Source organism: Monodon monoceros, unplaced genomic scaffold (genome assembly GCF_005190385.1).
Source record: "Monodon monoceros isolate NGI ecotype Baffin Bay Population unplaced genomic scaffold, NGI_Narwhal_1 Super_Scaffold_8, whole genome shotgun sequence".
Classification (NCBI taxonomy): Eukaryota; Metazoa; Chordata; class Mammalia; order Artiodactyla; family Monodontidae; genus Monodon; species Monodon monoceros.
Window position 1 is genome coordinate 58,930,922 of NW_021703785.1, and position 16,016 is coordinate 58,946,937.

The 16,016-nt window shown below is 45.6% G+C and overlaps 1 protein-coding gene across 1 annotated transcript in view; it reads left to right on the forward strand.

The window, feature by feature from the left end:
• Positions 1–16,016, forward strand: part of FAM124A (family with sequence similarity 124 member A) — a 106,618-nt gene that overhangs the window by 23,608 nt on the left and 66,994 nt on the right. The window contains exon 3 of the mRNA XM_029209874.1: positions 4,650–5,383. Within this exon, the coding sequence (XP_029065707.1) occupies positions 4,650–5,383 (734 nt within the window). The remainder of the gene's footprint in view (positions 1–4,649; positions 5,384–16,016) is intronic.

Sequence of the window (16,016 nt, forward strand, 5' to 3'; positions counted from 1 at the left end):
ACGTCTCTGTGGTTCACACGGTGGAGGGAGCTCTGGGGTCGGGTCTTCGTCCTCCTTGCTTGCTTGATCAGGGCTGTATCCCGGGTGAGCCGTGCTTGGTCGAGTGCCTTTCAGCCCCCTCCCTGCTCCGAAGCTGGGCATCTTGCCCTTTTGCAAAGCTGTAAACATCCACTCAGCCATCTGCATGGCCTTTGTTACTGCTCCCTGGGAAACCTTTGTGCCGCCCATAGAGGTGGCCGACTGAGCACCCTGACAGCTCTGTCTCGGAGACTCAGAAGCTGACTTAGCCCGGGCCTCTTCTCACCCAGGCCTCCCACACCCGTCTGCTTTCCCTTGTCACTCTCTTGCTTTTCTGTCAGTGTTGTGCCCACCTGCAGTGCTGCCCTGCACTTCCCCTTGAGGGCAGTGCTCACATTGCAAAGACCTGGGCGTGTGCCCTCAGGGAGGCCGAGAAGCCAGCCAATCAGAAGCGAGCAGGAGAGAGAGGAAAAGTAGCAGAAGCGTGGCCAGAAATGGCTGGAGAGTGAAAGCTGCCCCTTCGGCTGGGAAACAAGTACTTCTGTGCAGAACCGCGGGGGATCTGTGCACACAGACCTCGTGCCATGGCCAGGTGCCTGCCCACTCCCTCCCTCTGTGCCCTCGGCACGTTCCTTCACCTCTTTGTGCCTCAATATCCTGCTCTCTGAAGTGAGGACAAGGGGAGCGACCCTCCCCGCCCCCCCTCCCCCGACTTCGGGGTTGTTGTGAGGATCCCATGAGCTCGTACATGTAGAACACTGGCCCCCAGTGAATGTCATCTGTGTGTCACGCAGCAGCATCACCCCACGTCCATGGCCACACACACGCTGAGTGTGGGGTTAGGATCTTAATGGGACCGGCTGACGCTCTGACAACTTCCTTTCCCAAACACTCTTGCTACTCCACGTGTCCTTTTTTCCCCTCGTGGAAATCATCGGTAGTTTTCTCAAGTGAATGTCTTCATCCCCAGATTATTCAAAGCCTTTCTACACCTTCCATTTATAGTGAGCATTCACAACTGTTTAGTGAAATCACGTCTCCACTGGTGGACGATCATGGCACCATAGAGAAGTGAAATATCCATCGTAGGCGACTGTGGTACCTCCTGGAGCTACTGACGGGCAGGAAATGTCATTGGTTTGTGTTTTCACTGCTCTTGTTTCAACGTCACTCCTGCTGTTAGTGGTGCTTGTGTTCAGTGAAACAAAGTAGCCAGGTGCGCTGAAAGAGCAAGCAAAGGACCAGAATAATCTGTGAATTCCAGTTGTTTTTTAAGCCACCAAGATGAATTTTCACTGGTTCATATCAAAACAGGGCACACACGAGATAACTGTATGAAAGCGGGAATGTGGCCGAAAGGTAACTGGTCCATGCTTATGTTCAGCACATCACCTCAGCAACACACAGGTCCAGTTGCCAACAGGACATCCCTCCTGGAAGTCAATCGGGCATCACAAGCCAGCATGGCCAAAGTGGAAGTCCTTATCTTTCCCCGCAAACCTGCCCTTCTTCCTCTGTTTTCTGTCTCAGTTAAGCGTCAACATCAGATGAGTTGCTCAAGCCAGAAACATCAAGGTCAACTCCTCTCCTGCTTTTCTTGCTCCTACCTCCAGGCCTGTGGGCTCCACATGGTTCCTAAATAGCCTGTGAGACCAGCCCTCTTCTGTACACCCTCTGAAAGTCTCGCTGTGTGTTTTGAGCCAACCCCAAGCCGTGGCTCGAAACAGCAGTCATTTATCATTTCCCATGTGTCTTGGGTCAGCGGTTCCAGACCAAGATCTGCTGGGTGTCTTTGAGTGTCTTGAGCCCAGCTGATGGAGGCTTGGCTCAGCTAGGCTGGCTCGGGTCCACGTCGCCCTCGTACTCCTTTCTGGCCCCAGTGGGCTGGCCCGAGCATGTTCTTCTCATGGAAACATTAGAAGCACAAGAAACAAGCCAGAATGCACGCCGCTATTTCTGTTGGCCAAAGCTAGGCGTATGGTCTCACGGGTGGGGAAGTGCACTACAGCCATTTAGTGGAAGGAACTACAAAGCCACATGGCAGAGAGCAAGGTGACCGGGTAAGATAAAGAACCAGGGCCCATAATGCAATCTGCCACGTCCTTGTTATCCTGACCTAGACTCTTCACTCATCTTCTAACTTCTTGCTTCGCTTATAGCCAACGGCCCCTGACTTGATCCCAGCATCCCTTTATTAAAAATTTCCACTGCCCCTTATCACTGCCAGATTGAGCTGAAGCCCTGTACAGCTTGGCTCCGATCCATTTTTCCTGCTGTATCTGTTGCCGTGTTTCAGAATTACTCCTTTCCAAATGTGCTTGTTTTTCACACAGCTCTGTGCCTTCATAAACAGTCTTCCCTCTTCCTGCCGTGATCTCCCCCATATCTGAGGTTATTGTAAGTGAGATATCATCGACCCTTCAAGACCCAGTTCACCTGGAGCATCTTCCAGAAAGCCCTCTCAGAAGCCCTCTGGAGAAAAAATTGCTCCTTCCTTTGTGATGTGGTAGTAAACTGCAATGGCATCATGCTCATACTTAACTCATAGCAATTCGAGAATACATGCTCAGCCAGAGGGAGAAAGAGAGGCAGAGCTTAAATAATTCCACCCACCATTCTACTCCGTGATTGTGGGAGTACCGAGACTTGACTTTGCTGTTACCTTAGTCATCCTTTGGTTTCAGAATCCCCTTCAGCTCCCGAAAGCCTCTTGTAGCATAAAAGGCACAGCCTATTGAGCGGGCGTCTAGTGTTTAATGATACAAGACTCTTCTTTTATAACAACCAGGCGGCAAGCCTTTATTTCATCTGCTGTTCAACCAAAGGAACATCTCTCTGGATGTGTGGTCTTGTTGCAAATCAGGACCTTCCAGTTCTATCCTGGAGATTCAAGGGACTATCAGTGGTAATAGTGTCTATAGTAAATGTTTATGTCATGGTGACTTTAGAATCTTCCCTCCACCTGAGATGCTACTCTATCATATTTCCTATAGACTTATATCAGATTGAATTTTAATCTTTATGTCGGTGTTTCCCAGCTAAGTCATGAAGTTCTCATTTGTGGCTTATGGTTCTTTCTGACTGCTGCCTGTGGCTATTCAGGTCATACACTGTACAACTCTAAGGGGGCACTAGTCATGCCAGAGTCTATGTAAATGGACTCCCCCGTAGTCATGGTGCCAGCTTCCTTGTCTCCCAGTGCCTGGTACATATGGATTGCTCAAGAAATGTGTGGGGGAATGAGTGAAGGAGAAAGAAGGCAACAAGAAACTGAGCTAACTGTTCCCAAGTGAGATATTTAACAGTCAGGGTTCAAATGAAAATTCAGACAGGTTTTGCTCCAGCAAAATGAAGACCATGTTATCATAGGTGCTTGTGATGAAATGTACCTGTAAACCCACTTGGAATGTCTTGTTTAACTACAAAAGAAATCACCTTTAATCCTGCAAACTGATCAAGGTGATGCTTCCTAAAAGCACATCATGTTTCTCAAACGTTACCGACCCCATGATCGCCCTGTGCCTGATACCCTAGCGGACATCGTGAGGCATGTGTGTGCAGACAGGTCTAGATTCTAGATGAATCTTGCCCTCCAAGTCACAATAGACTTAAAGTTTCCTTGAGTTCCCTTGGATGGTCATACAACTTAAATAAATGCAAGAGGAGCCATCATGAACAAGAACAAGCCTTTTATCAGGTTACTTGATGAAATACGCTGAATATTTTTAAAGTAGAAATATGCCAGTGTGGCTGGCAAACTGTTCACCCCATGGGAGAAGGTTGCCCAGGTAAATGGTCACCTTCACACTTGGAATTTGCTGTTCTGCCAGAGGACACGGGGAGGGGAACTGACCCAGTCAGGACGTGTGGGCTTCTGGGTGGACATGACCTGAGGAGGGGCCCAAAAGGCAGCAGGACACAGGCAATGATGGTCCGACCATGCGTCACCCCACCCCTAACCACAGCCCCTGGAAGCTCTGACAGCAAGAACACGGTGCTTGCCCCCCTCCCCGCTGGGTCGTTCTTCCCTGTGTCTCGAGCAGCAAGATGGTCACCACCCGGCCACCCTACCATCAGGACACAGTTGGCAGGATGCCCCACCAGCCAGGGCTTGATGTGTCAATTAGAGTAAGCGCCTGGTGAAGAAAGGATTCCATAAATGTTAAATGAATGAACAAACCAATGAAATAAGCAAACCTAAGAAGTGCAATGATATAGGGACCATTTGTGTGGGAAGGCACTGCAGTTACCTAAGGAAATTCTAAATGGTGTGCACTTAGTGCTACAGCATCTTCCCTAATGGCCCTGCTATCCTTTTCAAACCCATGGAGACTTGACTCTGTGCTGTTCAATAGAAAACACGCTCAATCTGAGGAAGCACCACACCAAGGTTGTCCTGAGAGCGCCCAGCTTGGGAACCAGTGTGAGTAATAGTTCTTGAGTTTGGGGCTGCTAGGGTGCTGCAACAGTAGTATTTGCACGTGAGCTTGGGATCAGAATTTCAAAACAATCAAGGAGTCCGTTCAGTTAAAATTTAGCTTCTCTTCCTGCCCGAGGCCTTGCATGTTATCACGGGACACCTCAATGAAATAGTCACCATTTGTTTCTTGGGTTTTGTTTTGTGCTGCTAGGTGAGCTCTCCGTGGAGGAAGCGCAGGACCCTTTCTTGGTCAGCGTCCACATAATCGCAGACCCAGGGGAATCCCGACCCCTGCAGGAGGCCATCGACAAGGTCTTGGCTTGGATCCACCCAGACCTCCAGCTTTTTAGGGTCTCTGAGAGGAGGGCGTCCCGGCGGCGGAGGAAGGCCCCCAAGGTGGCGCAGCCAGCCCTGGCGGTGGTCCTCTTCCTGCAGGAGGAGTACGGCGAGGAGCAGATCCTGCAGCTACACCGCACGCTGCAGCGGCCGCCCTGGCGCCATCACCACACGGAGCGCGTGCCTAGCAGGTTTCTGCCCTACCTGCCCTGCAGCCAGGAGTTCTTCACTCTGGCCCCGGGGACACCGCTGTGGGCCATCCGGCCTGTGCACTACGGCAAGGAAATTGTGCGCTTCACCATCTACTGTCGCCATGACAACTACGCCGACATCCTCAAGTTCTATGAGCTGATACTCAGGCGGAGCCCCAGCCAGAGGAAAACGGACTTCTGCATCTTCCCCATTTTCTCCAGTCTGGATGTGGACATCCAGTTCTCCCTGAAGAGACTGCCCTGTGACCAGACCCCGGTCCCCACTGATTCCTCCGTGCTGGAGTTCCGAGTCAAGGACATTGGCGAGCTGGTGCCTCTCTTGCCCAACCCCTGCAGGCCCATCAGCGAGGGACGCTGGCAGACGGAGGACCACGATGGGAACAAGATCCTTCTGCAGGTACCTTGGGGGAAGTCTGTCTGTCTGTGTCTATCTCTACTTGGGGAGAACAGAGAAACAAGTGAATTGGTTCTGCCAGAAACCCTGGTTAGTACCTGTTACAGAACAATGAGTTAAGAAAAAAGAGAGATCAGTGACCCTCTGTCTGGCTCGTAGATCAAGTCAAGGGGTCCATACTCTAATTAAACAGTTTTCACTTAGCTGCCGTGGCCATGTGCCCCAGGCAAGCCATGGCCGATTCCTCTAGCGCCTCTTCACCCACCTGTTTGAGCATCCACTAAATGCTTGTGGCTCCCGGGGATTTAGAATGAACTGATATCCCAGGGGATTTGGTATTAAAGATTCCTTAATCTACTCCCTCACAAGTAGGGAGTTTTTACCAATGAATTCTTCACTTCCACAAAGGAACTTCAGGAACACCCATCTATGACAATTGTAAAATATGTTGACGTTCAGTAGAGAAGATACCTGTTTTCTTCATCGCTCTGGTGCCTCCCCCCGCTTCTACCCTTCCACCCTTCTGCTACTGGGCAATAGGTGGTTCAAATTCAGTGATCATTGGAAATGACTTTCTTGGTGTTTTAAGGAGTACGTGATGCCTCTGGAGCTTCTTTCATTCAGCTTAGGAAGGGGGAGTGAATACATGGAAGGAAATGGATGCAGTAGACTGTTCTGTTGCTTCTGTGGTTAATGTCTTGGCTCAATTACTGGACCCATTTCTCCTCCCATCCTTCCAGCGATCGTCCCAAACTCTTTAGACGGCATTAGTTATACTCTAGAATTCAAAGTTCAGCATACAGATTTAAGAAGGTCCTATACCTACCCTACCTGATAAATGCTTTCAAGACCCAGGCTTTCTAGAATTAACAGGTAAATCCGTCCAGGCATTATAGGATTTTGTCTTTCTGAAACACCTCTGCCTCTGGCATCTCAGTTTTCACATACGGCTACCTGAGAGGAGAAAGTTGATAGCAAGTTCGGGGACATTGTCTTGAAAGGTGCTGATTGTATTTACTTGAATCACAGGTAAAGTTTCATAGTTTTTGTTGGTTTGGGCATTAAACATCAGAACTATAATCCACATATCGCAAAATGAAGTGAGAATTTGGCACGTGACAGATACCTGGCTCAAACTACAGCCAGGCCACATGGCTCAAGTCAAAAAGGTCACCTTGAGATATTTACGATTTAGAGGAACTAGATAATTTTCAGATTTCCCTTTGAACTATGCAAATAAGAAATAATATTGTTTTATTATTCACTGAACTAAATGCTAGCTAGCATTTGTTTTATTTTTTAATTTTTATTTTATATTGGAGTATAGTTGACTTACCTTGTTGTGTTAGTTTCAGGTGTACAGCAAAGTGATTCAGTTATACATATACATATATATATTCTTTTTCAGATTATTTTCCCATATAGGTTATTACAGAGTATTGAGTAGAGTTCCCTGTGCTATACAATAGGTTCTTGTTGATTATCTATTTTATGTATAGCAGTGTGTATATGTTAATCCCAACCTCCTAATTTATCCCTCCCACCCACGCACCTTTCCCCTTTGGTAACCATAAGTTTGTTTTCAAAGTCTGTGAGTCTGTGTGTGTTTTGTAAATAAGTTCATTTGTGTCATTTTTTTTAGATTCCACATATAAGTGATATCATATGATATTTGTCTTTCTCTGACTTACTTCACTTAGTATGATAATCTCTAGATCCATCCATGTTGCTGCAAAGGGCATTATCGCATTCTTTTTTGTGGCTGAGTAGTATTCCATTGTATATATGTACCACATCTTCTTTATCCATTCCTCTGTCAGTGGACACTTAGGTTGCTTCCATGTCTTGGCTATTGTAAATAGTGCTGCAGTGAACATTGGGGTGCAAGTATCTTTTCAAATTGTGGTTTTCTCTGGGTATATACCCCAGAGTGGGATTGCTGGATCATATAGTAGCTCTGTTTTTAGTTTTTTAAGGAACTTCCATACCATTCTCCATAGTGGTTGTACCAATTTACATTCCCACCAACAGTGTAGGAGGGTTCCCTTTTCTCCACACCTTCTCCAGCATTTATTGTATGTTAGACTTTTTGATGATGGCCGTTCTGACCGGGGTGAGGTGATACCTCATTGTAGTTTTGATTTGCATTTCTCTAATAATTAGCGACGCTGAGCATCTTTTCATGTGCTTTTTGGCCATCTGTATGTCTTCTTTGGAGAAATGTCTATTTAAATCTTCTGCCCATTTTTTGACTGGGTTATTTGTTTTTTTTGATATTGAGCTACATGAGCTGTTTGTATATTTTGGAGATTAATTCCCTGGTGGTCACACCATTTGCAAATATTTTCTCCCATTCTGTGGGTTGTCTTTTCATTTTGTTTATGGTAGTTTTTTTTGTGCAGAAGCTTTTAAGTTTTTATTAGGTCCCATTTGTTTATTTTTGTTTTTATTTTCATTACTCTAGGAGGTGGATCCAAAAAGATGTTTCTACGATTTATGTCAAAGAGTGTTCTGCGTATGTTTTCCTCAAAGGGTTTTATAGTATCCGGTCTTACATTTAGGTCTTTAATCCATTTTGAGGGTTGTTTTTGTGTATGGTGTTAGAGAGTGTTCTAATTTCATTCTTTTACATGTGGCTGTCCAGTTTTCCCAGCACCACTTATTGAAGAGACTATCTTTTCTCCATTGTATATTCTTGACTCTTTTGTCATAGATTAATTGACCGTAGGTGCATGGGTTTATTTCTGGGCTTTCTATCCTCTTCCATTGATCTATAAATCTGTCTTTGTGCCAGTACCATACTGTTTTGATTACTGTAGCTTCATAGTATAGTCTGAAGTCAGGGAGCCTGATTCTTCCAGCTCCGTTTTTCTTTCTTAAGATTGCTTTGTCTGTTCAGGGTCTTTTGTGTTTCCATACAAATTTTAAGATTTTGTTGTTCTAGATCTGCAAAAAAAAAATTCTGTTGGTAATTTGATAGGGATTGTGTTGAATCTGTAAATTACCTTGGGTAGTATAGTCATTTTGACAATATTGATTCTTCCAATCCAAGAACATGGTATATCTTTCCATCTGTTTGTGTCATCCTTGATTTCTTTCATCAGCATCTTATAGTTTTTGGAGTACAGATCTTTTGCATCCTTAGATAGGTTTATTCCTAGGTATTTTATTCTTTTTGATGCCATGGTAAATGGGATTGTTTCCTTAATTTCTCTTTCTGATATTTTGTTGTTAGTGTACAGAAATGCAACAGATTTCTGTGTATTAATTTTTTATCCTGTAACTTTACCAGATTCATTGATGAGCACTAGTAGTTTTCTGGTAGCATCTTTTCTATGTATAGTATCATGTCATCTGGAAACAGTGACAGTTTTACTTCTTTTTTCCAATTTGGGTTCCTTTTATTTCTTCTCTGATGGCCGTGGCTAGGACTTCCAAAACTATGTTGAATAAAAGTGGCAAGAGTGGACATCCTTGTCTTGTTCCTGATCTTAGAGGAAATGTTTTCAGCTTTTCACCATTGAGCATGATGTTTGCTGTGGGTTTGTCATATATGGCCTTTATTTTGTTGAGGTAGGTTCCCTCTGTGTCCACTTTCTATAAAGTTTTTACCATAAATGGGTGTTGAATTTTGTCAAAAGGTTTTTCTGCATCTATTGAGATGATCATATGGTTTTTATTCATCAGTTTGTTGATGTGTATCACACTGATCAATTTGTGGGTATTGAAAAATCCTTGCATCCCTGGGATAAATCCCACTTGATCATGGTGTATGATCCTTTTATCTTATTGTTGGATTCGGTTTGCTAGTATTTTGTTGAGGATTTTTGCGTCTATGTTTATCAGTAATATTGGCCTATAATTTTCTTTTTTTGTGTGGTATCTTTGTCTGGTTTTGGTATCAGGGTGATGGTGGACTCATAGAATGAGTTTGGAAGTGTTCCTTCCTCTGCAGCTTTTTGGAAGAGTTTCAGGAGGATAGGTGTTAACTCTTCTCTAAATGTTTGATAGAATTCGCCTGTGAAGCCATCTGGTCCTGGACTTTTGTTTGTTGAGAGTTTTGTTTTTTTTAACATCTTTATTGGAGTATAATTGCTTTACAATGGTGTGTTAGTTTCTGCTGTTGAGAGTTTTTTAATCACAGTTTCAATTTCAGTACTTGTGATTGGTCTGTTCATATTTTCTATTTCTTCCTGGTTCAGTCTTGGGAGATGGTACCTTTCTAAGAATTTGTCCATTTTTCTAGGTTGTCCATTTTATTGGCATATAGTTGCTTGTAGTTATCTCTTATGATCTTTTGTACTTCTGTGGTGTCAGTTTTATAATCCCTTTTGAAATGTGAGAAGAGTTTTCTTCTGTGTTTGAAGACTGCCAGTTTTTTATGCAAAACAATGCAGTTGTGTAAGTAAAAATTAATGAAAGGATTTTGTTTATACTAAAAGATCAAAATGAATGTGATTGTTTCTGAGGGACTTTTTCCTTTTTACAGTATTTAGAATATTTTTTGCTCTCAATCCCTGTAATAACGTAAATGAAAGAATAAATTAGGAAAGCTTGGCCTGAACTCCACTCAAAGGAATCATTGAAAGAATATTTCAAAGAAAAGCCACAGATTTAAATGGCTCTACAATCTGTATGGGTGCAGGCTTTTGAATTTAGAGCATCCAAGAGTGAAAAGAGTAAGAAAAAAAGATTTGTATCATAGGGTGTCAGGAATTTGGGCCTTTGTTCAAAATAGTAATATTCCAGAGAGTTAAATTAATGTGGGCAGAAATGACTAATAGTCCCTCTCACAGTTCTTGATTATGGCTGTTTGAACAGGTTACTATTTACTGCATCCCTGCAGAAAGCCGTCCCCTGCTCTAGCATGAGACATACGCCTGCCCACCTCTTTAAATTACTTTTAAAAGTAAAAATTTATACTTCATTCTTTAGCAAAATTAAGATATTTTGGTCGTGGAGGGAGGGACACAGTTGAGAGAACGCCTTTTTTTTTTTTTTTTACATTCTCCTTAGCAGTGTGTTTCCCAGGTTTCATTTTCAACATACATGCTTTTTTTCCATTGGGTGCAGTTATACGTTGAAGGCAATCTTGGTTGGGTAGTTTCTAGTTGCTTTCTTAAAATACAGATTGCATTTCAGTTCCTCATCCTGCCCCATCGAGTTAACATTCCGTATTTCAGAGACCTTCTCCAGCCATTTAATTCCTCTGAAGGAGAAAAGCTGAGAGGTTTGTTTCTGGGAGCTGCTCAGCCTCTTATAAGAATTTGGAAATGTTTTTAACTAAAATCTGATTAGATGGAAAGAAAGCCTTCTACCTCCTGAAACTCACCTCTCCTTTCTTGGCGTTGCCTGATTCAGGCGGGGAAAGGCGGAGAGGAGGTGGGTGGGGAGTTGCCAGCATCAGATGTTGCCCAAGGTCCCTCCAGAAAACGCATCTTAGAAATTTGCATTAATGCTTGATGATTGAAACTACAGCTTTCTATAGCCAAGATCTGTGTTACACGAACTGGAAGTAAACCAACACTGTACTTTGAACATAATAAGTTCTCTTTATACATTTCTCTTTACTTTTTATTGAAGAATAATATAAATGATATATACAAGGAAAAGTGCACATCACAAATACATGCTCAGTGAATTTTCACAAATTGAACATTTGAATAAGCAACACCCAGATGAAGAAACAGAACATAGAAACAGAAGAGAAGTCTTCTCTTCCCCCATTCCTGGGACTCCCTTCCCTTAAATGAACATATTAATTACTCTGTATTTCACAAAAGTGGGGGGGGAAGGAGTATCTGGTCAGAAAAGTTGGGAACATGGCCATGTTATCTGGGGGTGTTTTTGTATTTATAGGTAGCTCCCACATTTATTTTTATAAAAAGACTTACGTTGGCTGACAAAGATATAGATCATACACAAAAGATTAATAAAAATAATTAGATACCAAAGGGACTTGAAGTAGAGGAAAAATAATGATAGGAAAGTAAGGTAAACCAAGTATGACATCCAAAGTGCATGTCATTTCCTATCTGAGAGCTGTGCTGTTTAACTGGTAGCCACTAGCCACATGTGGCCATTTAAATTTAACATTTATGTGAATTAAAATAAAAAATTCAGTTCCTCAGTCTCACTAGAACATTTCAAGTCCTCAGTAGCTCCATGTGGCTGGTGGCTGCCATATTGGTTAGCACACATACAGAACATTTCCATCATTGCAGAAAGTTCTGTGGATAGCATTCTTCCAGAAATAGGCCCCAATTTTGATTTTGAGTTCTCCAGCAGCAAAAACAGAATGGAAAATCAGCAGTGATACAATTTAGAATCCATGAGGCAAAAATAAACTATGCTCCAGATGCACAACTATTCCAGGTTCTGCATCCTGGGAGCAGCGTTGCTCCCACCTTCTCATGTCCAGTGAGGTGTCGGCAGCCTGCCCTCAACTGTGCTCTAACAGCTGCATCGAGGCCTTGCAAGGCTTTCTTACACGGAGCCTGCAGGGTGGGCAGGGTGCCCAGCCAAGTGTCGTGCAGCAAAGCCACTGCACAAAGGGAGGCTGGGCAAAACAAGGTGGTCCCTGCCTGCAGCTCCTGGGGCCTTGGCTGAATCCCGGAGGGAGGGATACACCTTCAGAGAATCTCCCCAAATTAGTTTCTCTCAGCTAAGCTTTTGGTAGATCGCGAGGGACAGTGAGCTTGGCTCGTTTCTTTCCAGCCGAGTCCCTGGAGTACACCTGTTCCATATAGCTGGTAAAGGATGGAGTCATATGTCTTGCGACTCAGCCAAGCTGGGTTGTATGTTGATGTCTTCTTTTTTTTTTTGATAAATTAATTTAATTTAGTTATTTATTTTTGGCTGCATTGGGTCTTCGTTGCTATGTGCTGGCTTCCTCTAGTTGCGGCGAGCAGGGGCTACTCTACATTGTGGTGCGCAGGCTTCTCATTGCAGTGGCTTCTCTTGTTGTAGAGCATGGGCTCTAGGCGCTCAGGCTTCAGTAGTTGTGGCTCGCGGGCTCTAGAGCACAGGTTCAGTAGCTGTGGTGCACGGGCTTAGTTGCTCCGTGGCATGTGGGATCTTCCCGGACCAGGGCTCGAACCCATGTCCCCTGCATTGGCAGGCGGATCCTTAACCACGGCGCCACCAGGTAAGCCCTGTTGATGTCTTCTTAGGGAGCTCTAAGGAGCCTGACAAGGACACAGGCCTCAACTATAGGCCACCGCCTCCCTTGGAGGTCTTCCACGGGAGTGCCATGGGCAAGGCCAAACTCCTTAAGAAGTGATTTGGGGTCCATCCAAACACAGAGGAGCACAGTTGAGGACCCAAAGGTCAGTTTCACAAAGAGAATGCAGCTGCAATTTTAGGCTGGAAAAATGTGGAAAGCAGGCCACTCCCTGTCTTTGAAGAGGTAAGGTAATTTAACAATGGCGTCTAAGCCTTTGGAAGACTTCTTCCATGGAGGATGGTCGCCAGCTGTCCTTTGCATCCTCATAAGGCAGAACAGGGAACTGGCTTAAACCAAAGGTTTTAAGTAGCATTTAAAAGACAAGAAATCCTGACACGCAAAGTTGTTACCATTGAAAGGGCTGCCAGGTTCAGTCTCGAGGACTGTCTTCACTGGAGAGCTTTTAAGATTTCATTCACACCAGCTCATTTACTTGTCTTCTTCACCCAGCGAGGAGATTGTCTAGACAGTCAGTCCCGGAATACTGGGGCCATCAGCGCTGTGAGGACAGGGAGATGGGTGCTAATGAGGATGCAATTGAGGGACTAAGTGGGCTTCACAGACTTCTAAAAAATTTTTAATTGCGGTAAAATACACATAACAATACACATAACGATAAAGTTTACTGTCTTAACCATTTTAAAATGTATGGTTCAGGAGTGTTAACTACACTCACATCATAGTGCAACCGTCACCACCGTCCACCTCTTTTCATCTTGCAAAACTGAAACTCTGTCCCCATTAAACAGTAACGGCTCATACCTCCTCCCTCCGGCCCCTGACAACCACCATTCTACCTTCTGTCTCTATGAGCTTGACTGCTCTAGGAATCTCATATAAGTGTGATCATACAGTATTTGTCTTTTCGTGTAACTAGCTTATTTCACTTAGCATAATGTCCTCAAGGTTCATCCAAGTTGTAGCACGTGTCAGATTTCTTTCCTTTTTAAATCTGAATAATATTCTGTTATGAACGTGCCACATTTTGTTTAGCCATTCACCCGTTGATGGACAGGTGAGGCACTTCCATCTTCGGGCTATTGTGAATAATGCTGCTGTGAACATGGGTGTGCAAATACCTCTTTGGGTCCCTGCTTTTACTTCTTTTGGGTTTGTACCCAGAGGTGCCATTGCTGGGTCACGTGGTGAGTGTTTGCTGAATTTTTTGAGGAGAGGAACTGCCATACTGTTTTCTGTAGTGGCTGTGCCATTTTACGTTTCCACCAGCAACGTATGAGGATGGGACATGTTTTTTAAGAAAGCAGAGAGAGGCTTGCTCTTTGTTTGCGGGGTACAGTACACCGTATTCTGCACTAGGCGATAAAGAGGGTGATGGTTGGAAAGAATTGAGCAAATACTGAAGTGAGGCATTGACGCTTCACCCGACACACTCCAGATCTAGACTCTACAGCAGAAATTCTTAACGTGCTGTCCTTGGATCCCAAGCACAATTTGTATGCATGTGGTTATGTGCATCATCATAAAAGGTACATCATATCATGTCTCTCAAAATTAACTCTCCAAAGGGTTCCCATTCTCTGGCAGCCCTTCTAGATGTTCACCAAGGCCCAAGGCTTTCCATCAGCGGCTCACCTCTCTGGCTTTATCTCGCACTTCTCTCCCTTCTGCTCGCTCTGTGCCTTCCACGTTGGCCCGCTTTCTCTTCCTCAGATGCAGCAAACTCATTCCTGCCTCAGGACCTTTGCACCTACTGCCTGGAATGATCTCCTCCAGGATCTTCACATGGTTGGTTCCTTCTCATCATTCAGGTTTCAGAGATGTCTTCCCTGCCCACCCCACCTAAAGTAGCTCCCAGATAGCCTCCTGACCAGTTACCTTACTTCTCCACTGGACAGTTAGAAGGTCCTTTTAGAATGTAAGCCAGATCATGTGACTCCTGTGCTCAGAACCCCCTGGGGCTACCTGTCCCATCTCTCGTGGAGTATAAACCAGTTTCCTCGCAGTGGTAGGTTGCCTCCCTGCTCTGCTCTTCTCCCATCACTCTGCCCCAACCACCCTGGCCTCACTCTTGACCCTTCAGAACATCCTGTGTCTGCTCTGTCCCTCTGCCCACCATCCAGCTGGCCACGTGGCTCTTCCTTCTCCCCCACCTCGTCAGGTCTGTGCTCCGTGTCCCCTCCCTAGCAAGGCCTTCCCCGGCCGCAGCATGAAGAGCACCTCCCTCTCCTGTTCCTGCACACACGGACATGCCGGCAGCCGTACTCCTGCCCTGCTTGCCTTTTCCCCATGGCGCCATCCCCTTTAACTGACTGCATGTTGACCGAATAGAGGCTTGTCCGTCCCTCCCACCAGAACCTGAGCACCTGGAGGGCAGGGACTTTCCCTGTTTTCCCCACCGTTGAGTCCCTAGTGCCTCTAACGGTGTCTGGCACACATTAGACACTCAGTGTTGAACGAATTTGTTAAAAAAAGGAGACAGAAGGGGAGAGAGGTGGGGACGTGGAGCTGTTCCGGGCAGGCCCACGGAGGCGGGTTGAGCAGGGGGAGAGCCCTGGCTGGTGGTTAGAAGCAGAGGAAGAGTGACCAGGGCCCAGAGGAGGGGACTGTGACAGGAGGCGCCCGTGGGAGGACTCCTTGGGCCACAGTGCCTGCTGGCTGATGGCAAGGGGGACTCCGGTGCTAAACGCAGGGCAGGGGGCAAAGAGGATGACTGGGTGGCCTCCCCCCACCCCTCACATCAGGCTGGGGGCCCCAGAGAGAACAGTGGCCATGCTGACAAGAGCCCTTCTCTTGCTGAGCCCCTCTGCTCCCAGGAGAGGTGGGAGAGTAAGGGGTGGGTCAGCCAGCATCTCTGGGAGGGCCAAACGACACACGCGACAATGTAACGCTGTCCCCACTGCAGGCTGGGCACCTCTGCTTCTGGCTGCCAGAAACGGACACAGACCATCTCCAGTCGGTCAGCTTCTTGTCTGGGGAGGAGCTTATGCAGGGAAGAGTTTACCCAAGAAATAATAATGGTGCGATAGTGAATATTAATTGCTTGCTTAGGAGCTGCCACACTGTAGGCTAAGCGCACTCTAATACCTTCCTTACTTAACCCTCTCAGCGCGCCTACCAGCCGGGGACCACCCATACCCCCATTCTGCAGACGCACACCCGGAGATGTAGGTCAGTAACTGCCATGCCCAGAATTACCAACGGCAAAGGGTGAGACTGGGAGCAAACTTGGGGACATTTGACTCAGGAACCCATGCTGGCTGTGCTGTTCCCTATTCTTTTTCTTTTAAATAAATAAATTTATTTATTTATTTATTGGCTGCGTTGGGTCTTCGTTGCTGCACGCGGGCTTTCTCTAGTTGCAGCGAGCAGGGGCTACTCTTCGTTGCGGTGCGTGGGCTTCTCATTGCGGTGGCTTCTCTTGTTGCGGAGCACGAGCTCTAGGTGAGCCAG